The 19,361-nt window shown below is 41.1% G+C and overlaps 1 protein-coding gene across 1 annotated transcript in view; it reads right to left on the reverse strand.

Moving 5' to 3' along the window:
* Positions 1 to 19,361, reverse strand: part of Cd109 (CD109 molecule) — a gene marked incomplete at its 5' end in the record, with an annotated part of 96,948 nt that overhangs the window by 25,632 nt on the left and 51,955 nt on the right. Inside the window, 6 exon segments of the mRNA XM_013504426.1 lie at positions 4,794 to 4,970; positions 8,219 to 8,357; positions 9,092 to 9,310; positions 11,202 to 11,315; positions 13,086 to 13,203; positions 14,296 to 14,434. Of these exon segments, the coding sequence (XP_013359880.1) occupies positions 4,794 to 4,970; positions 8,219 to 8,357; positions 9,092 to 9,310; positions 11,202 to 11,315; positions 13,086 to 13,203; positions 14,296 to 14,434 (906 nt within the window).

A 19,361-nucleotide genomic window follows, 5' to 3' on the forward strand; every position in this document is an offset into this window, starting at 1 on the left:
TCCACAAGGACTGTAAGCATTATGTACGACATGCATGTACTGATAAGCTAAAATTTTGAGTATTTTTAAAAACTAAAAGTAAGCTTTGGAAGCATGCTAATGTTCTACATAATCAAAAATAAATTAGAAGGGAAAATACGTGATAAAAGCATTATTATGAATACTACATTAGTTCACTTTCTCATTTTAGGGTTTTTTGTTTTGTTTTTATTTTTGTTTTTGTTTTTGTCTTTTTGAGGTAGGGTCTCACTATGCAGTTCAGGCTGGTCTTGAGCTCACTTGGTAGGCTAGGCTGGTCTCGAACTTGAAACAATCCTCCTGCCTCAGCCTCCCAAGTGCTGGGATTACAGGTGTGTGAAAACATGCCTGACCTCTCATTTTAGTTTTTATATAACCTTGAAAAAACTATACAGTCATCACTTGCTATATCACAGTTCACTTACTGGAGCTTCACTGTATCGCAGGGTTTTTTAAAAAATATATCTAATTCTGTATCACGGAGTTTTCCCTCTATCATGGGATTTTGCTGTATATAGGTATTTATATAATATTTATGCTTTTAATTATTTTTGCCTAAAAATTTAAAATATAAAAAATATAAAAATGTTAATGCAAACATATTAAAAGAATATTAAATTGAAATAAAATACAGTATGTATTTCATCAGCAGATGAATACCCTACTGTACACAATGGAAATGCAGTACATTACTACTGCTTGCACAAGTTTGCCAACATGAGATTGTACTCGGCACACTGCTGGCTGATGGAATGGAAGGCGACCAATCACAGCACTGTGTTCTGTATCCTGGGCGCTGATTGGCTCAATGACCATAGCATCAGTCTGTTTGCTTTCCCATACTGTGCCCATACATTCAGCATCTCTCCTTGTCCACTTCACATCGAGGTCCCATATAGAATTTTACATGTTGTTAAAATCACATGAGCTTAAGAGTGTAGAAAGTGTTTAAGAGCACATGAAGTGTTTATGAGAGTGTGGGAAAGGTTAATAAGAGAGTGGGAAAGGTTTATAGGAGTATAGGAACGGTTTATAATGCCTTAAAGTATATACAAATAATAAAATAAATATAACGCTGCTACTTCATGGATTTTCATGTATCGCGGGGGTCTCTGGAAAGTAACTCCCACAATAGGTGAAGGGTCACTATATATAATATAGATAGATAGATCTTTTTATTTGTCTGAGACGATCAGGGATCACAGAAAGCCAGAATAATTTCCTAATGTCCACACACACACACACACACACACACACACACAAAGCAGAAGACACTGACACAAACTCCTTCAATTCAAGACTAGATCCACCAGAGCTGGAGTGTAAGTGCGAACTCAGTCCAGCAGGAGGGCAGAGGACCCCAGAGAAGGAGAGCCTCCATCCACGCAGGAGCACCTCCAAAAGGGCCCGACCCCGGGAGAACTTCGCACCTCTAAGCACCATACCACCACCACTGCAGCTTCAAGCACCCTTCAGATAGCTGAGAAAAACACGGGATTTAAATCTTCCATTAACAATTTCAGGATTTCCAATCCTTATGAGAGACATATTTCATTTTGTGGTTCTACCTTTTTTTAAAAAAAAAAACAATGAAATATATTTCATTCAATGATGTAGCTGTTGTTTTGACCAAAACACCAGCGGGTTAGGTTACAGGGGCCGCGGGCCAAGTATGATTCAAAGAAGCAGCATGCAGCTCATAAATGACAATGTAGTATGACTCAGACCAAAGCCACTTTAAGGTCTTAAAAAATAAAACAACTGTACTGTATTCAAAGAACTTTGGCAAACGTTAAGGCAAAAGAAAATAGTAAGTCTCTGAAATGCAACACTATCTCACACCGAAAAGCACCATCACAGGAAACCTGCCCACCACCCTGAAATGTACTTCAGTTCAGCCAGTGAGAGGATGTGTTTCGGGAGCTCCATGTTGCTGAGCTTCGACAGCCACCTCGCCAGCTCCAAGGAGACCGAGCGGAAGCCACTGATAACTGCTAATGTTTCCTGGCTGCTAAGGACACGCCAAGGGAAGGTGGGATCTTTAGGGTATGCTGATAATCGAACCTAAAGCCTCACGAGGGAAATGCTCCTACTGACAACTCACCCACCCACTCTGCCCGCACCAAGGTACCCAAGCAAGGATGCAGCGATGAGGAGACCAAGCCGGCCCCACCCTCCAGACAAGAGTTCGCTCTCCAGTGCAGAGGACGGATGATGACTTCAAACAACAGTAAGTGAAGAAAATGAAGTGAAGTGATGCTATAAATGAGAGTAACTCAACGGGGAAAGCCCATTTAGGCCACATGAGGAAAACAGCACCTGACTGACAAAAAGAAGAGTCAGGCTGGCACACACCGGTCATCCCAGCACTCAGAAGGCTGAGGCAGGAGGCTCTTGAGTTCAAGGCTATCCTGGATGACAGAGGAGATGCTGTTTCAAAAAGTGAAAAGAAGCCAGGCGTGGTGGCTCATGCCTATAATCCCAGGACGCGGGAGGCTGAGGCAGGAGGAACTTTCTGAGTTCAAGGCCAGCCCGGGCCATAAAGTGAGTTCAAAGTCAGCCTGAACTGCATAGTGAGACCCTGTCTCAAAGAGACAAGAAAAAGAAGTGAAAGGAAAGGGAGCGGAGGGCTTTTCAGAAGTGGTTGAATCTAGAGTATATGGTGCAGGGATCAAGGGTATGCGATTAGTAAATCGGTCCTTTGATTTGGCCTAGTTTTGGCCCAGATTAAGGCTGTGAATGCCACTCCCACCCTAGGGCAGGTAGTCTACACACAACATTGTTGACTGTGTTATCTTTCAGGCACCATGACTATTTCTCTTGTGTGATGTCCCTCTGCCCAGCCACCCTGCCTTGGAGCCAGCTGATTATGGACTGAAACCTCTACAAACTATGCGCTAAATAAACCTTTCTTCCTTTAACTCTGGGTGTTGGTTATTTTGTCTCAGCAATGAGAAAAGTAAGACAGGAGCTAACCACCTTCTGGGTTTGAGAGGCAGCCCCAGAGCACACAGGGCCTGGCACTAACCCGAGGGAAATATATCTCTCCTCTCCCTCTTCACATCAGAGCTCAGGTCACACTTGACCCAAACTCTAAACCCTGGTCTCATGCTCCACACTGCTCCTGGCGTGGCCCAGAAGGTTACTCAGCCTCCGCTGGCAGCACCCCACTCCACGGAGACTTCTGGGTGATGAACACTCATCTCCTTGGATCCCACACCTTCCGGCTCACACTGCTGTGAACGACTGCAGATTCTAACCTTTAGTGTGTCCTCCCCCACCGGACCCCGCGCTTCTCCCATTTTATCAAACCCCACGGAGACCTCTTACACACGGGCAGGACCTAAACACCTTGACACCATTCCTGGCCCTCTTGTATCCTGCTGCTTCTAGCAACACGGGAAATCACAAACTGGAATTATTCCCTAGTGTGAAGAGATGGGTTCAGCCAGAGCACCTGGGGTGACCAGAGGTGCCTCACGTCCCTCAGCTGTGAGATGGAAATCACACACCTACCTCCTAAGGCTTTTGTGAGAATTCAAGGGAGCCTGTGTGGAGCTTTTAAACAGCTTTTAAGGGGCTGGGGATTTAGCTCAGCGGCAAAAGCGCCTGCCTGGCAAGCGCAAGGTCGTGAGTTCGGTTCCCGGTACCAGAGAAAAACAAAAAAAAAAATAAACAGCTTTTAAATTACTATTATTACACAGATTTTAGCTGAGGGTAAACAGGTCTCCGGGCAATGAGAAAACCCAAAGAGAGGCTCACATCAAAATGGCATCTTTCCCAAGCTTTCTAATTCTGTGGAGAAGTCAGCAGAACAGCTTGCTTCTCTTGGCATATAAGCCATTCATTACAAACAATTTTTAAAAGCTTAGGAATTATGGGCCGGGGATATAGCTCAGAGGTACAGGCGCCTGCCTGGCAAGCGCAAGGTCCTGAGTTTGATTCCCAGTACCAAAAAAAAGAAAAGCTTATGAATTTAAAAGAGTGGCACTATACTTATCTTAAAGTACACTGGGTGATTTTCCCCATCATTTTGTATAGCCCTTCACATCCTCATGAGTGTGATGGACAGCGTACACAACGTAAACCACACAGGCAGGGAAACTCAAGCAACTCTTCTGTCCCTCAGCTCCGTGAAATGCCATCATGCTGACCCTCGCTGTGAGCACCGAGGTGTTAGGTGTGGAGTGACTGGAACACCCTGTCACAGACAGCTAACTGCTGCTGTTAGCAAGCGACTGACACTCCCGGTGTCCGGTCAGTTTCTCAGAGGAGGCAGGGTACAGTCACCGCCAGGGCAGCATTTGCTGAGGTGCCTGCAGGTCCCTCACACAAACGTCTCTCTGAGCCCCATCGGCTGGACATTTTAAATGCACGGAGCAGGTCCCACCCCACACGCTCTCTTCTCACTGGGGGTGAATTCCTTGAGCTAAAAGGCTCCACCTCCTCCGCTCCTCAGCACTAGGCCTAAGCCTGGCACTGGAAATACTCCATAAATATGCAGTAAATAAATGATCGCTCATTCCTTTAGATTTCTAGTTTTCAATTTCAGATCCCCTGGGAGAACACAAACTGCTCCAGAAACCAGTACTAGCTAGCATACCCCCAGCAGGAGTCAGTGAGTTAACGTCTAGTACATTTCAGCACCATCTATCCCCCATCGCCTACTAAGACAAGTCCAACTGTGATGAAATACCATGCACCTCGGGTGAACCCCGCCTCAAAAGAGAACAGACTTTTTTGCACAAATAAAAAGGCACTGCTAAAAATCTTACCTTGCCTCATAAACGAAAGGGCTTTCTCTTTTACATTATCTGTCAGCTGATTCTTTTTAGTCAGATAATCCAAAATGTAGATGTTCGGAGCAAAATTTATCATGTTCTGCTCCCCGCAGCCGTAAGGCATTCGAATCAGAGATGCTAAGCCGTTGATGGAAGGACCGAGGACATCTCCTGGAAGGGTAAGACATTGCCGTCACTGGGCAGACGCGATTAACAACTCACCTGTCAGGGGCAAGGAGTCTTCCACTCCATACAGAAGGCATCTGTCACATGCCAAACAGGAGCACAGTACAAACTCTACACCGGATTATGCGGCCAAACAGTAACAATGCAATGGTACTGAACTTGCAAATTATGTAGTAAATGAGAAGGCTTTTAGCTTGGTTAAAGATATTTGTTTGTTTTTTGTTTTTTGAGGTTTCTTTTTTTGTCTTTTTGAGACAGGGTCTCGCTATGCAGCTCAGGCTGGTCTTGAGCTTACTTTGTAGCCCAGGCTGGTCTCCAACTCACAATGATCCTCCTGCCTCAGCCTGCCGAGTGCTAGGATTACAGGCATGCGCCACCATGCCCGGCTTTGGTTGAAGATATGACATATACATATTAGATAAAAATTTTCTCCTTTAAATCTTGAAAAAAGTGTCCAGAATTGATTATTAGGAATCATGATTCTCATACAGGAAAGAAATGTTTTATTATTAGTATTTTTCATGAGAACATAACTTTATCCTGATTTCTTACTAATATGCTACAAATCCTTGAGAAACGGTATTTCTTAAAGCAGCAGGAATGGCAGCATTTTGTAATGTGCTTTCCTGAGCAGCAGCAAGGTAACAAGTGTAAGTTTTCAATGATTCTCAGCAGCAAAAAAGATTAGGAATATTGTTCAAAGTTGGTAATCTAGGCCAGGGATGTAGCTCAGCAGCACAAGCGCCTGCCTGGCAAGCACAAGGTCCTGAGTTCAATTCCTGGTACCAAAAAAAATTTTTAAAAACCTTGGTAAACTACATTTGAACAAAAGACATGCTTAAAAGGCCCTTCTATCAGCATTCTAATGTCATGGCTCAGGGCAATAAGTAAAAATTAAGATATATGGAGGCTGAGTTCCTCATTTTGATCCCACTACTGTTAAATTATCATCTATATCATTTATTTTAAAAATTTACATAATCTCAAGTCCAAATACTACCAAAAATATGACCCTCAAAAATAATTTATGCAAGAAACAAAGGAAGACCTCTTTCTTACGAACAGGCTACAACCCTACCAGCAGACCTTCAACTTTAGATGTCAACAGTGAGCCAGGTCATGTTCCTGCCACTGCAGGTCGCATTTTTTTAACATTCAAAATGAACCATACATTTAAAATCTCAAAAATCCAAAGAAAAAGCTAAAATTGATATATTCTGGGTTTCAAGATAGGTTTAAGAATATATGGAAATAAAACTTGAAAAATCTATTCTTTATTTTAAGCATAAACATTAAATCTTAAGAGTATTTTAATGACCACAGATAGGCTCAACTTATTTCAGAAGTGGTGGGTGGTATACATCTTCATAATCTTCAAGGATGTTTCCATGTGTCTGCGTGCATGCGTGTGTGTGTGTGTGTGTGTGTGTGTGTGTACTTGTGCAAGTGCTGTATCCCCGGCATCCCAATGTTGTGGGAGATATACTTAAGTAGAATTCCCATAAACAGAAAACTTAACTAATTCCTTCTAAAAATTATATCTAGGATTCCAAATAAAATCCTCTGTACAGGGATCATTTTTTTGTGGCAATCATAAAAAGCATTACATGTCACAAAGGTGAGATTCAAGGTACCAATTTCACACAATAAAAGTAATCATTATGTACTGCCAATATGCATTAATAAATATTAAAATTAAAAGAAAGAACTCCAAAAAAGTTCCATTGGTCTTGATGCCTTGAAGCCTAACAAACTATTTTGATGTCACTCATTAAATCTTCTTCTTTGGTTATTTGTAAAGCATAATTATATTTTTTTAAAACCTTTTGTGATAGCTCATTTTACATGTCAACCTCAGTAGGTCACAAAGAGCCCTGAGGAATCTGATGGATGCTATCTCTGGGTGTGTCTTCCAGGGTTTCTGGAAGAGACACGCATCTGAATCCATGGCCTGATGAAGGCAGAGGGTCTCAGGAGTATGGGTGGGCATCCCCAAACCAGGGAGGGCAATAGCTCACACAGCCAAGAAAGGGGCTGTCTGCCCTTTACCTTGGCTCACGCGAAAGTCTGAACATCACATCTTGGATTTTACATCACCAACTCCACCAGCTCTTGGCCTTGGGTCTCACTCTTATCACTCCAGCAGATGTCCTGGACATCCAACTTGCAAATGGCCTCTCACAGGACCACTCGGCCTCCACATTGGCACGAGCACATTCCTCATAATAAACCTCCCTTTAGATACGTCCTGTTGGTATGTTTCTCTCGAGGACCCCAACTTCAGTTATGCTTAATTCAAAAGAAGATTTAAGTTCCTGATGGGACCACGGAAAACGGACTAACTCAGTGGGCAGCTTCCCGCTATGAAGGTCGCTGTGTCCTCACAGAGAACTGTTCCAAGCAGTCATTCTCAGCCCTTGCTTATCAGAAACACTTGTAGAAACTTTTCAAATCGGACCAGCCCTAGCTAGAGCCCAGAAACTCTAATTCAGTCGGTTTCAAGTTATTTGTGTATGGGGAACCACTCAGGCTGCTTCGAAGCTCAGGGGCATCTAAGGACACCCGAGGACATGACCCTGCTTGTCTACTGCAGGCGCACATTGGGATAGTTATGTAACCACAGCTTAGCATAGGTAAACTCACATGTGCTGGCTACGGTACTATATAAGGATGTCAATATGAGATGACAACGGGTATAACAATTATACAATAAAGACGCAGGCAGCTCTTGCTCTGACGGCTCTTGTGCTCCATGCTGCCTGCTGTTGTTGCCAACGCCTTACACACGTGCGTTCCTTAACCTCAGGGCCTCACCTGTGAAAATCTCCCTTGGGCCTCCCAAGTGGGCCAACATTGTGTGTCTTACAAAGCTTCGTAGAGAATTCTGGTACTTCCCAGGGGTCGGGAGCTGCAGAAGCCAGAAGCTCTACCTTTAGCAATAAACCCGCTCAAGCCACAGTATGGGGCCTGGCAACTCAGTGTGTGGTCTGCAGACAGAAGCAGCACTCTTGCCTGTTAGAAATGTAGAACCCAGGTGAGCCACATAGACCCTGAAGATGGAGAGAAGCTAACCTAAGGGACAGAACTTGCTATTCCATTGCAATCAGTGGCTGGCACAAACAAGAACTTTTACGATCTCTTCTCATTAGTAATATGAAAATACATCTGTAAATAGATGAACAATAGATATTATTATATAGAAATACTAATACATGGTGATGCTCTGTTCTTACCCACTGCAGTGATGTGAACTCTTTCACTGCCACTGACCGTATCAGGGGGAAACGAGAAACTCAACGCTTCCTGGGTAGTTTGTTTGTCAGTCAAGTCTAACAAGACAGCTTCTGAATATGATTTTTCTATTCCTTCAGCCTATCAGGAAAAAAAAAGGACAAAGTTAACATGGTCTCAGCTTCTTCACAGAGAACTGTGTGTGGACATAAAGACAGATATTGGGCCCATGGTGTCTGCAGTTTGTGAATAGCTAGATATGTACCTAGCACTTCTTGATTCTGACTTCAAATCTATATGCTTCCTGGCTAATTAGAATGCTTCATGAAACAGCAATGGAAATGACAAAGGAGACAGGCAAGTGGGACTGCAAAATCTTCTGAGGCAGGTTTCATTGTTATCCAAGAGAAGAGTTAAATACCTTACTCAAAATCACATTTAATAAAGCAGAGTTCAAACCCACTCCTATCTGATCCCAGGCCCAAGGGCTTATCCACTATGCTGAGTTGTCTTTTTTAATACTTCCCAGAAGTCTACAAAACCTCTTCTACCTGAACTGGGGAACTCCAGAATTCCCAATCTACTTACCAGCTTGACCGTGGTTTAACAAGATCACATGTAGCACAGCTGGTAGTGTAAAAGATTATAAAAGAGACTTCATGGTTGTATTTCCACTTCAGCTTACAAAGGAGAAATTCTAAAGCACTCATGTATCATATTTTTATACGCAGATGAGAAAACAATCAGGCACGACCAGGAGGACTGAGCAAATGACCTACTAGTTCTGCCAACAAATTTAACTGAGAGAAAAAATACCTTGTTTGATTTTCAATTAAGTATTTCCATTTTGTTTATGTAAGACTCCAAATATTTACCTTTACTAAAATCCTCCGGGTGATCGCATCAGAGGCCATGGGTGCGATGGCTCTGACTGTGATCGGGATTTCCCCCAGATGTGTGGACCTGACAGGAAAAAGAACAGTTGCACCATCTTCGCTGGGAACCAGAATGTCCTGCTGGTGTCCTGTGGCACTGATTTCCTTTGAAGTCATTAGAATGTCAAATCTGTCACTTTCTTCAATGATGACCTTAACCTAGAAGGAAAAAAAACACCAACGGTTCTGTGATAATAAATGCTCTTGGGTAAAGTATGGTCTTATCACCACATTCAATCTGTGAGGCTCAAAACCAGAAAAGATGAGACAAACATTCAGCTAAGAAGATGAAGAAAGGATGTCAGGAAAACATTCAATGCCTGTGCCTTCCCCACCCACCTCAATATAACTGGGGAAAGAAATTCTTTAGCTCCATTTCTAGTCCTTTCTACCATCAAGTTCTCTCCTTATGCCAGGAGTAATAAGGTTGTTACAGGAAAGTTATATACAGTATTACTATCATGACCAGCCAAACTTAACTGTGACATCCCAGAAGACACTGGTCCCATCAGAAAAGCATAAGAGAAAAAGGATAAGCGCTATTACTCTATTAAGAGCCTCTGCACACCTGTAATCCCAGCACTCAGAAGAAGAGGGAGGATCATTGTGAGTTCGAGTCCAGCCTGGGCTACAAAGTGAGCTCAAGGCCAGCCTAAACTGCATAGCAAGACCCTGTCTCAGAAAAGACAAAGAGTCTGCAAAACTTATCCCAGGCCGGGCATACAGCTCAGTGGCACAAGTGCTTGCCTGGCAAGTGCAAGGTCCCAAGTTCAATTCCTGGTACCAAAATAAATAAATAAATAAATAAATAAACAAACAAAACAAAACTTATCCCAAGAACAGTGTTACTCAGACATTAGTCCTGAAACATATGCCACACTAAAAAAAATAAAAAAATAAAATAAAACTATGCCAAGTTGTTGGTCTCATAAAGTAGGCTTGTTCTAGGCCTTGTATTTTACAAACTGTTTTCCAATTTATTTTTTCATCTACTTCTCAAAATATTTTTGGTAAATAGTAATTATGATTCACTTTTTTTTCTTTTAGATGAGGAAACTACAATTAAGTTATACACTGGTAAGCGGCAAACCAGGCAGTTGGCCTTTTGACTCCAGGTTTTTTTGCTCGTATCATGCTCACTAGATTACAAAGTACAGTTAAGGGCTGGAGATATGGTTCAGTGGCACAGCGCCTGCTTGGCAAACACAAGGTCATGAGTTCGATTCCCTGTACAAGAAAAAAAAAAGTAGAATTAAATAATAAAAAGCAGTTGGGCATGGTGGCGCACGCCTGTAATCCTAGCACTGGGGAGGCTGAGGCAGGAGGATTGCTGTGAGTCGAGGCCAGCCTGGGCTACCAAGTGAGCTCAAGGCCAGCCTGAACTGCACAGCAAGGCCCTGTCTCAAAAAAGACCAAAAAGCAAAAAATAAAAAGCAGCTTAGTAGTAGAGTGTGTGCTTAGCATAAGCAAGGCCCTGCACTCAATCCCTAGCTATTAAAATAAAATACACTGCACTATATTGATAAAGTGCCTAAAGAACTTGTAGCATTTTCACCCTGTAAAGCTAACTGTGTATCCCTAGTTACTGCCGGGGAAAAACATTAACTATCTGCTTCCCACGACTGTGGGCATAACACAAACAGCAGACTTCATCCCCGGCCTCCAGGCAGTGACTGGCTGAGGAGACACAGGCACATGTCCGGTCACGGGGAGTGTGGACACACAGGGTAGGTCAGGCTCCTCACTAAAGGCATCTCCGTGTCACATCAAATCTTCAAGGCGATATGTGCTGGACAACCAAAACAGACCCAGAATGACAATGAAAAGCAAGGGGTCTCCAAGACCACAAGAAAATGCTGGGCTAACAGGGAGAGCTGTGCTGGAAATCAAGGAGGGAGTGCAGAGACGTGCTAAGGACAGCCCTGAAGCACATCTATGTTCAGTCTCCCAGGAAAGTGTAACATGCTTAGATGCCCAAATATCTCCCCACCTAATCTCTGCATGTTTTCTCCTGAAGTATAAACAAGCAACAGAATCCGGGATACGTTACCTCAGTAGCATCTTTCAAATAATTGAATATGGTTACTTCCAAAGCAAATTCTTCACCTCTGATAACAGAGTAGGGAAGATTCAAAAAAATGAAAAATGGTTGGAAGGCTTGTAGCTGGAAAGAACATAGGAAATGCATCTTTTTATTCTGGTCAAAATGCTTCATATTCTGGTCAAATTTATACATAATTTTTCTGGTCAAAAGTCTGGTCAAATTCATTATTCTGGTCAAAATTATACATAATCAAAAGCAATCCCCACAAAGCTCCTAAGCGCCTAAGTCCATCTACTAATGTCTCCTTGTCTATCAACAGCAAGCATGAACAACTCATCCCAATGACAGCAAACTGACTTGATTGATGTTATTTAACATAATAACCACCACACATTGTTAATCACCTACCAAGAACCGAGTATATCATAAATTATATCACTTACTCATTACAATAGTATGAGGGTGTCATGCTCCTATTTTACAACAAAGAAAGCTGAAGTTCGGGGATATCTTTCATACTGGCGCGCACACACCCCTCCTCCTCTGTGATCCATTTCTGAAATCGGCTGAGCCTGTAGGGGATATCCAACCCATCCTCTACCTCTGAAGCTAAACCTGAACTGGTTTAAGCCAGTGGTGTCACTGGTGGCAGAAACTCCCCCTAGAGGTGTATTTGGACATCTGTGAAGGTGTCTTGGGCTGTCACCAAGATGGGAGGGTGTTACTGGAACCCAGCGGTGAAGTTGCACCATGCTCAGGGAGTCCTAATCAATGAAGAAATGTCTCATGTTGTTCATGATTCCTGAATTTCTCCGTAGACATTTACATAGATAAAGTACCTATTTAAAATGCTCTGGGCTTACAACACAATTCCAATTTACATAAACCCAAAGCATTTTTCAACATGCAATTAATTTTTCAGATACAACTGCTTTGGAAATCAAGAGACCACTGCACCTTGTTTTGTGTGTAACTTTACCAAAAGTTGCTCACTATGTGGTTTTTGAGCTGAGCTCAACACCTGTAGGTAAACTGCATTCGTAACTGTTACATTCAGGGTGGTTCTGCCTAGTGTCAACATTTAAGCTTCCTGACCACTTACACCCTGAAATACATATTATGTTGTTATATATTATTGTCCATTTATTTCTCCTTAGTACTTCAACTTAGGATACCATATTAATTTTTTGAAACCATGAATGTAAGTATGTTATACTTTTATGAATTGCATTTTGGGATGGTAAAGAGGCAACACAGACTGTTACAAGTAGGGGGCTTCAGGTACTGTACATCAGAAGTGACAGCACTGGCCTAAGCTATACATTATCATTTTTACTCCTCTTAGTAACTGGAAACAAAATGTGATACAATTTGACCAAGGAGATATGAAGGAATCATATGTGCTAGGAGACACCTTGAAAAGTTCTTCTCATCCTCGAGGGACACATGGAAACACTTCTCTTTTCTCACCATTGGAAGTTGTTCGATCAGCTCAATAATAAATTTTTTCTACCCAAATGTTAATAGAGACCTAGCACATCTAGTGATTGAATATAGCTGACATTCTAAAAGTTGAAACATAAGGAAAGCAGAAAGGCAAAGCCAACAGATCTCTAAATTATGGTAACATAAGCAATCACTTTTTTTTTAAATCTATTGAGTAGCCCGGTGTGGTGGCGCACGCCTGTAATCCCAGCACTCAGAAGGCTGAGGCAGAAGAATCGTTCCAAGTTCAAGGCCAGCCCAGGCTACAAAGTGAGCTCAAGGCCAGCCTGGACTACACAGCGAGACCCTGTCTCCAAAAGACAAAAAATAAAATAATCTATTGAGTAGCTGAAATTCTTAGCTTCATGGAACTGTGACATTAACGTGTAGCCCTTAAAATGCTACCTCCACGGGAGCAGGTGTTAGGCCAAGACCTAAGTCCTCAGAGACCACAAAAGCGGTAGCCACCCAGGAAGTGATGGAATCAGGTACAGTAACTTCAAATTCCTGGTAAATCTTGGATCTGAAGTGAAGAAAAACATAAAAAAAAAAAAAATCACAAAACCAAGAATGGACATATTTCAAAATAAGTCAACCAATTTTTTGGAAGAATCTTAATTTTCTGTATCATTTATATATCTAAATTTAAGACCATTTTAGCATAAAAAAGTAGATCCCAAGTTCAAAAACTAGGTCATAACATTGCATACTGATCCCCTTTCCTTAAAATCTTTCTACAATGCTTCTATCTTTTGAAAAACCACTATATTTTCACAAATTTTGTACAGAGAAGAATATGCATTTCTTTTTTGTGGGGGGGGGGAATCAAACTCAGGACCCCACACTTGCCAGGCAGTATCCTTGGCCCCAAAATATGCATTTCTTAACTTTAGTTTTTTTCACAATTGCAGAAAACATTTTTCTCTATATCTCTGTCAATGCTGACTTTTTTTTGTAGTGGTTGTGTGAGATCTGACTCATTTCTGATTTAAAACATTCTTTAAAATCTGACCATAAGATTACTATCTAGATTTCATGGTTTTATTTTTTTTTGTTGTTCTTGTTTGCAGTACTGGGGATCAAACTCAGGACCTCCCACATTTAAGGCACTGAGCTATATCCCCAGCCCAAATTCCAAGACTCATCTACTCAGTTACCAGGGGGCCCAGGGTTGTTCAACAAAGCTGAATTCCTTCCACACATGCCCCACTTCCCCTGTGGCTCGTGGGGTGTCTTATGAGCAGTGCTTTTCAGTCAGCTGTCCCACACCACAGCCCAGGAAGGAACTGTAAGCATTTCTTTGCCATAGCCACAAATGTACATTTAGCCATTTTTCTCCAACCATGAGACTTTAAGGAAATTAAAATCATCCTTCCTTTCTTAAAAACTCTCTTTTCCTTGATGCTACTCTGCCGCTACAATCTGCATGTGAGTTTATGAAATACTACAGTTAGATTTAGAATCAACATGACTCTAAAGCAAAAACCTCCTGGCTTATTTAATTCTTCATTACACTGTATTTGTACTTAAGCATTAGACAGGGTGCAAAATTTATTTAAACAACACAATAAGCAAAATATACATGAACAAAGTTTATGACATGAACAAAGTTTACCCCATGTGAGTGTCTAGCCAAATCCAAGTCTCTGGAAAATGCTTTCTGACACGTGGACTACTGGCTGAAGAAAAATCATGAATATCTAAGTACTCCTCATTTTCCTTCATGTACCTCTCGGCATAATCTGCAGTGTCATCTAAAAATAAACATGAGCACTGGTCAGGAACATACTCATTCAAGAGAAGGCATTGTGAACTGGTGCACACCGTCACAGTCCCTTTCAGCTGGCTGGGATTTTAGAGTTCATCTTGACAAATGTGAGAGCTGCAGAAGTCAAGGGATTTACCAAAAACCACCTGACTTCAGAGCCAGAATTTAAAAAAAGAAAAAAATTCTTATCCCTACAGCCAATAACTAAAAAACTACTTACCATTCAATTGTTAAATTTTCTTTTAACCTAAATGTTTTTTCTTTCTTTTAAACTACTGCCTCAGCCTCCCAGGGTGCTGAGATTACAGGCGTGTACCATCCCACCCATTTTAACTTGAAATTTTAAGAGTCAAATCCATTTTTAAAGTTTCCATAGTTTTTCAACTCTCCTCCTTTTAGTTCCTTTGTACTGTTTATCACTGGCTATGTAGCCCTGCTACAATCATCCAGTATACTGGGTTTTTCAATAAAAAAGCCATGTGGACATACAGACTTTCCATCATATATCTCCATTTTTTTTATTTGTATGTAAGGCCAAAATAAAGTATGAAGAAAATTACACTATTATAGGCACCAAGAAAATAAAGATGAATGCAATGAGACAAATAGAAAATTGTAATAGACATAATAAGAGTGATGACAGAGATATATAAAAGATCTGTCATACAGAAAATGGTTAACTGTACACAGAATGTAACTGTACACAGAATCTGAATGATGAAAGGCTATGCTGGGACAGAGAGTTCCAGGAAGATGGGAGAGTGGTAAGCGGCAACAAATCAGCCTCTCCGAGATTCAGAATAAAGACACTGAAAAATAATAACTTGGGGAAGAAAAGAAGGAAAGAGGTGGATCCCTGGAACCCAGGAAGGACCTGATGGGAAAATTGGACCTACAGAGAAATTAAAGTGACAGACCACAGCACAGGAAAAAGAAGGGGAAACCTGCACTTTTCTCCCCAGCCCCTGGCTCACAGCCTGAGAAAGGAAGATTGCATCTACAGTGAATACAGTGAAAGTGGGCGACTCCAGAGGTCTCCAGGGAGAAGCACACCAGTGGAATGGAGCAGTGGATGCGGTGCGCTACAACAGCTGGTGAGTGACTCCAGTGCAAAAGACTGCCGTGTCCCCTGGAAAGCACACTTGGTCAGACACCATTTTTAGGGAGGCACCAACTGAGTCTGGACTCAGAGCAGCCGCAGGTCAGCTTCATCTCAGGATCCCCAGGGTTAAACTCCCACAGTGACTGGGTGAGGGACAATCATGGGAGACACCCATGGTCAGGGACCAGTGGGCAAGCTGGCAAAAGACACCCGGAGTGTTATAAGCTAAACAATTCAGACCTCAATCCATGACCTGACATCAGGTTTACCCTGAACTTCCATGGATATGAAAGTTTCAGAACCAACACCACCCCTTAAGTTACTGCCCTCTTGCTGGGATTACCCAGCACTGCTCTGGGCTCTGACCACCTCCTGTGTCTACCAGTGAGAGCAGAATCACACCTTGAGTTGGACACTGCTGCAAAACTAGAAAACCCTGAAGATAGCCACAGGCTTGAAATCAGAGACGTTTCCTTGGTTTTTTTCTTTGCTTTTTTGTGTTTTTATGTTTATTCATTTGGGGGTTTTTCCCTCTGATTGTTCTTGTTTTCATGTGAGAGTGAACACTGTTTGTAGTTCATTTTGTTTGGTTTCTCACTTTGTTCTCTTTCTTTCTTTCCCTCCTGTCTTCTTCACTAGTTTCTAAAGCTTGGGTAACCTTCCTCTGTCTTTCAATCTTGCTCTTACTCTCTTTTTCTTCATTTATTTTTCGTTTTTTCCTCTTCTCCCTTTTCATTTTCTTCCAGTAGGATAAAATTGCTCTGTTGAGTGGATATTTATTGATAATTTTCTGATTTGTCTTAGCTTTTGTCTTTTTTTTTAAATCTTTTTGAAATGGAGTTTCACTACACAGTTCATTGATAATTTTCTGATTTGTCTTAGCTTTTGTTTGTCTTTTTTTTTAATCTTTTTGAAACAGTTTCACTACGCAGTTCATTGATAATTTTCTGATTTGTCTTAGCTTTTGTTGGTCTTTTTTTTTTTTTTTTTTTAATCTTTTTGAGACAGAGTTTCACTACACAGTTCAGGCTGGCCTTAAACTCACTTTGTAGCCCAGGCTGGCCTGGAACTCACATTGATCCTCCTACCTCAGCCTCTTAGGTGTTGGGATTACAGGCATATGCCACCACACCCAGCAGCTTTTGTTATATATCTATAAATCTTTTTGGTGGGGGGGAATACTAGGACTTGAACTCAGAACCTTGCACCTGCCAGACAGGTGCTATGCCACTGAGCTATATCCCTGACCCTATAACTATAAATCTTGTATGTATGGTTAAAAGTAGAAAATTATCAGTTATCACAATTTGTCATTTTCCAGTCCATATTTGATGCTATTGTTATTGCTGATTTTACTATTTATTCAAGGTAACATAGTTGCTGTGATTAATTGATCCTCTTTGTATGCCAAAACCTGGATTGTCTGGGGGACATAAACAGTACTGCAATCCAGTAACGAAGAACTGGGTGCTGGGCTAAACATGCTGTACCTCTCATCCCTAATAAACCAAAGAGGCAGGATCCTGGGACAGACTCAAAGGCCAAGAGGCAGCTGTGTCTAGAAGACATCTCTGAGAAGTAGTCATTTTTAAGAGATCTTGATACTAGTAATAAAGCTACCTACCTAAGCCATTTACAAGCATCAACACAGAAAGCAAACAAAAAAGTAGAAAATAAGAAAACATGGAAGTAAGATGCAACCCCAGACCTCCAGCTCACCCAAGGCAAATCCAAGAGGCACTGAGGTGGAAGAAATCAAAAACCACCCCATTGAACTTTCTGAAAGGAGTAGTGGAAGTAATAAAGCAGATAAACAAGGCTCTAAAAATAAAACAAAATATAAATAATTATACAGATTATTAAAGAGATGATGACTATAATGAAGGACATGGTTAGTTAATCTAAAGTAGACACACATTAAAAAAAATAGAGGTGTGTAGGAAAATAACAGAAACCATGAATGTCCAATATAGCAAAGAAATGGATTTAATAGAACAGACTCAGACAGCCAGCTAGGAGATTAAAAATTGTATTGTGGGGCTGGGGATTTAGCTCAGCAGCAAAGCGCCTGCCTGGCACGCGCAAGGTCATGAGTTCGGTTCCCGGTACCGGAGAAAAACCAAAAAAAATAAAAAAATTGTATTGAAAGTATACACAGCAAAATCAACAAGTGTAAAGACAAACTATCTGATCTAGAAGACAGGGCGGTAGTTAGTGACTATCAATTGAAAGACTTCTTAAAAATGGCAAGGGACCCTGAGAAATCAATCTAACAGCTGCCAGACAATATAAAGAAGAAAAAATTAGATCAATCAGAATGAATAAAAAATTAGAAGATAGCATAAAGGTCATAAAAAAAATCTGTTCACAGAAGGAATAGCAAAAAACTTCCCAAGCATGGAAAAAGAATTTGACATACACATAAGTGTGGCAAATATAATTCCAATTAGCCATGATCAGGGAAAAAAACTACACTAAGGCATATAACAGTCAAGATTCCAGAAATTCAACACAAGAACAGAATATCAAGCACTATTAGAGAAAAGGAACAAATCACCTATAAAGAAAAACACATTAGAATCACAGCAGATTTCTCAACACAAATCCTTAAGTCAGGAGAGCTTGGAGTGACATATTTCAAGCCCTAAAAGAAAAGAATCTCCTGGACAAGGGGTATAGCTCAGTAGCACAGAGCCTGTCTGGAAAGCACACGGTCCTGAGTTTGATTCCTGGTTTAAAAAAAAAAGGGGGGGGAACAACCTCCAACCCATATTGTGGTACCCTGCAAAATTACAATAGTATCTCAGTTCATGAACTTCATTCTTTCTGTGATTCTGGTTCCAAACAGAATTGGACAATAATCAAATCAAATTCAATGCTTAGGTTCAATGTTAACCTTATGGGGAAATTTTCAGTTCACAACCAATTCAGTTTGGAACCAGGATCATGGAAAGAATTAAGTTCATGACATAAGGTACCGCTGCACCTTTCAAAATTGAAGGAGACATAAGATACTTCCATGAGAAAGAACACCTGGAGAAAATTCATGACCACCAAACCAGCACTCCAACGTTCTGAAAGATATTCCAGAAAAAGACAACTCCAAGAATCCCAATAGAATGAATCCACCAGGCAAGGCAAGCAATTAAATAGAAGGGAAATAAAGTGAATCAACAACAAGAAAATAATATTTTGACAAAGACAAGTCAATACCTATCAATTATAACCCTCAATGTGAATGGTTTCCATTCACCAGTCAAAAAAAAAAATAGATTTGCAAAGTGGATCAAGAAACAAGACTCAACAGCATGCTACATACAAGAAATGCACTTAACTCAAAAAGAAACTCTCAGACTGAAAGTCGAAGGATGGAAAACAATGCTACAGAAACCCAGGAAAAACATCAGGGGTAGCTATTCTATTTGGATATCAAGATCAAAAAAGACAAAGAAGGTGACCACATACTTGCTAAGGGAACAATCCAAGCAGAAGACACAACCATCATAAATATATATGCACCAAATGCCACAACACCCAATTATATGAAATAATTCATTGACAAGGAAGCACTAATACAACTGTAATGGAGGAACCTCAGTACTCCACTGTCACAAACAGATATGTCAACTAGAAAATCAACAACAACAACAAAAAATCAGAGCAGAACCAAACATTTGAATGAATGGATTTAGCAGATATCTAAAGAGTATTAGCAGATATCTACAGAGTATAAGCAGATATCAACAGAGTAGCAGTATCTACAGAGTAATGCAATGGAGACTAAGGAAATAATACAAAGAATCCATGAACC

The sequence above is a fragment of the Chinchilla lanigera genome, unplaced genomic scaffold, assembly GCF_000276665.1.
Source record: "Chinchilla lanigera isolate Chin_1 unplaced genomic scaffold, ChiLan1.0 scaffold00087, whole genome shotgun sequence".
Lineage (NCBI taxonomy): Eukaryota > Metazoa > Chordata > Mammalia > Rodentia > Chinchillidae > Chinchilla > Chinchilla lanigera.